Below are 1918 nucleotides of genomic sequence, written 5' to 3'. Positions count from 1 at the left end.
TTTTTTTTTTTCAATTATACTTTTTATTTCGAGATCATTATAGAGCCCCGTGTAGTTGTAAGAAATAATACAGAGAGATCCTTTTACTCTTCACCCAGTTTCCCCTAATGATAACATCTTATAAAACTATGGTGCAATTTTACAGCAAGGATATTGATACTGATGCGATTTCAACATTGGACATTTTCATCACTACAAGAACCCCTCAGGTTCCCTTTTATACCAGCTGCACCTGCTTGCCTCCCCGCCATCCTCCTTTCTTAGCCCCTGGCAACCCCTGATCTGGTCGCCAGTTCCGTGCTTTTGTCCTGTCAAGAATGTTACGTACATGGAATCACACAGCCCGTAGCCTTAGGGACTGGCTTTTTCCCGCACAATGCTCTCCTTTCTTTAGTCTTCAGCTCCTCTTGCTTTGTCATGGCTCAACTTTGTCTCTCTTGAATTGTGGTTCCCTGAGTAAATTAGCTCATTTCTCTGGCCTTTAGTCTCTTGATCTGGAGAACGGGGTTCATTATAGCTTCAACCTCATAGTTTGCTGTGAGGATTGAGTGAGATAATACACGTAAAATGCTTAGTATAGTGCCTGGGACATAGTAAGCATTTATGCATTTTCGCTCTTATCACCATTATCATTAAAATAAAAAGAAAAAATTATTCAGGCTGTATTTTGTGTGTGTGTGTGTGTGTCTATGCATTTGTATGCCAACGGATCTCTTGTGCGTTTGTGTCTTTTTGTTTGCAAGTATCATCTTATCCACTTGAAAATTCCATGATCTCAGGAACATATTTTTTGAGTAAATAGAATCAATATATAACCAGTGAAGCAAAGCAAGCACAAAATATTACTGAAAGTTTTAGGACTGTGCAGAGTCTGGGTTAACAAATTCCATTTCGAACCCCAGAGATAAAGGACATCTGTGGATCTCAGAGAGAAAGATGTGGAGTGGTATTTGGGCACAGTTAGAGTGTGACGTACTTGGTCTCTAAACTGACTTTTTTTTTTTTTCCAGAACCTTCTACAGGCGAAGATTACAAATAATAATTACAAGGACCCTGATAACCTCATGTTCACAGACATCATAATCTTGGGAATGGACAAGCAGCCTACTAATCTTACTGTCTCAGTTGATAATATTTTCACCTCCATATCAAATGTTGACTACAGCGCTTCAACGAAGGTGGGAAATTGTTCCATCCTGCTGTCATGCAGGGCCCTCGCCGAGAGCCCTGGCCTGAGATTCTGGCCGCTAGCTCGTCCTTGCTCTTCTGAGTTTGGACAGTCACAGAGGCGACTGGCATGCTGGGAAATCTACTGTATCGCAGGAAGGATGCAGAAGAAGCGTGAATGTGTAACATGGACCCCAGCCCTTTGTTCCATGCGGACTCTGAAGAGGACAGTTCTTTCAGGGGGACCCTGCAGGAAGGCAGATCTTCTCTGGGCACATTTAAAACTAGACATGCTGATCCCAGATGTGATATAGCAATACGTTATTCGAACTGTATTATTCGATACATTGGCCTAGTTCTGGAGAGTATTTACACCTTTACCCTCTCATTTAAGTTCAAGACTCTCTTTGGGACACAGCTGGTATATTGCCTTAGCGGTTTAAGCTATTTTTGTATCAATATAGAAAGGGAGAGTTAAATAAAACACAAGGCGTCATCGGTTTTGTTCTTATTAAATGATTCCCTTGTGTGATAACCTCGGGCAAGAGATTCCAGTTGTTCAATGAACATTCCAAGTGCTGGGAAATTTACTGTTTCTTAGGGCGGCCCCCTGCCATTTTGCCAACACATATAGCAAAAGAGAGGGGCTTGGATTCTAGAGTTAGGCAGAATGGGATTCCAGTCCTGGCTCTGCCATCCATTAGCTGTGAGATCTCGGACAAAGCAGTAAACCTCTGTGAACCTCAGTTTT

General features: G+C 42.0%; 1 protein-coding gene across 1 annotated transcript in view; it reads left to right on the top strand.

Moving 5' to 3' along the window:
- Positions 1–1918, top strand: part of MGAM2 (maltase-glucoamylase 2 (putative)) — a gene marked incomplete at its 3' end in the record, with an annotated part of 72843 nt that overhangs the window by 39620 nt on the left and 31305 nt on the right. Inside the window, 2 exon segments of the mRNA XM_011359544.1 lie at positions 265–315; positions 996–1178. Coding sequence (XP_011357846.1) covers positions 265–315; positions 996–1178 — 234 coding nt within the window.

This window comes from Pteropus vampyrus, unplaced genomic scaffold, assembly GCF_000151845.1.
Source record: "Pteropus vampyrus isolate Shadow unplaced genomic scaffold, Pvam_2.0 Scaffold48, whole genome shotgun sequence".
In the NCBI taxonomy this organism is placed as follows: domain Eukaryota; kingdom Metazoa; phylum Chordata; class Mammalia; order Chiroptera; family Pteropodidae; genus Pteropus; species Pteropus vampyrus.
The sequence above is the reverse complement of the archived record's forward strand: the minus strand, read 5'-3'. Positions and strand labels throughout refer to the sequence as shown.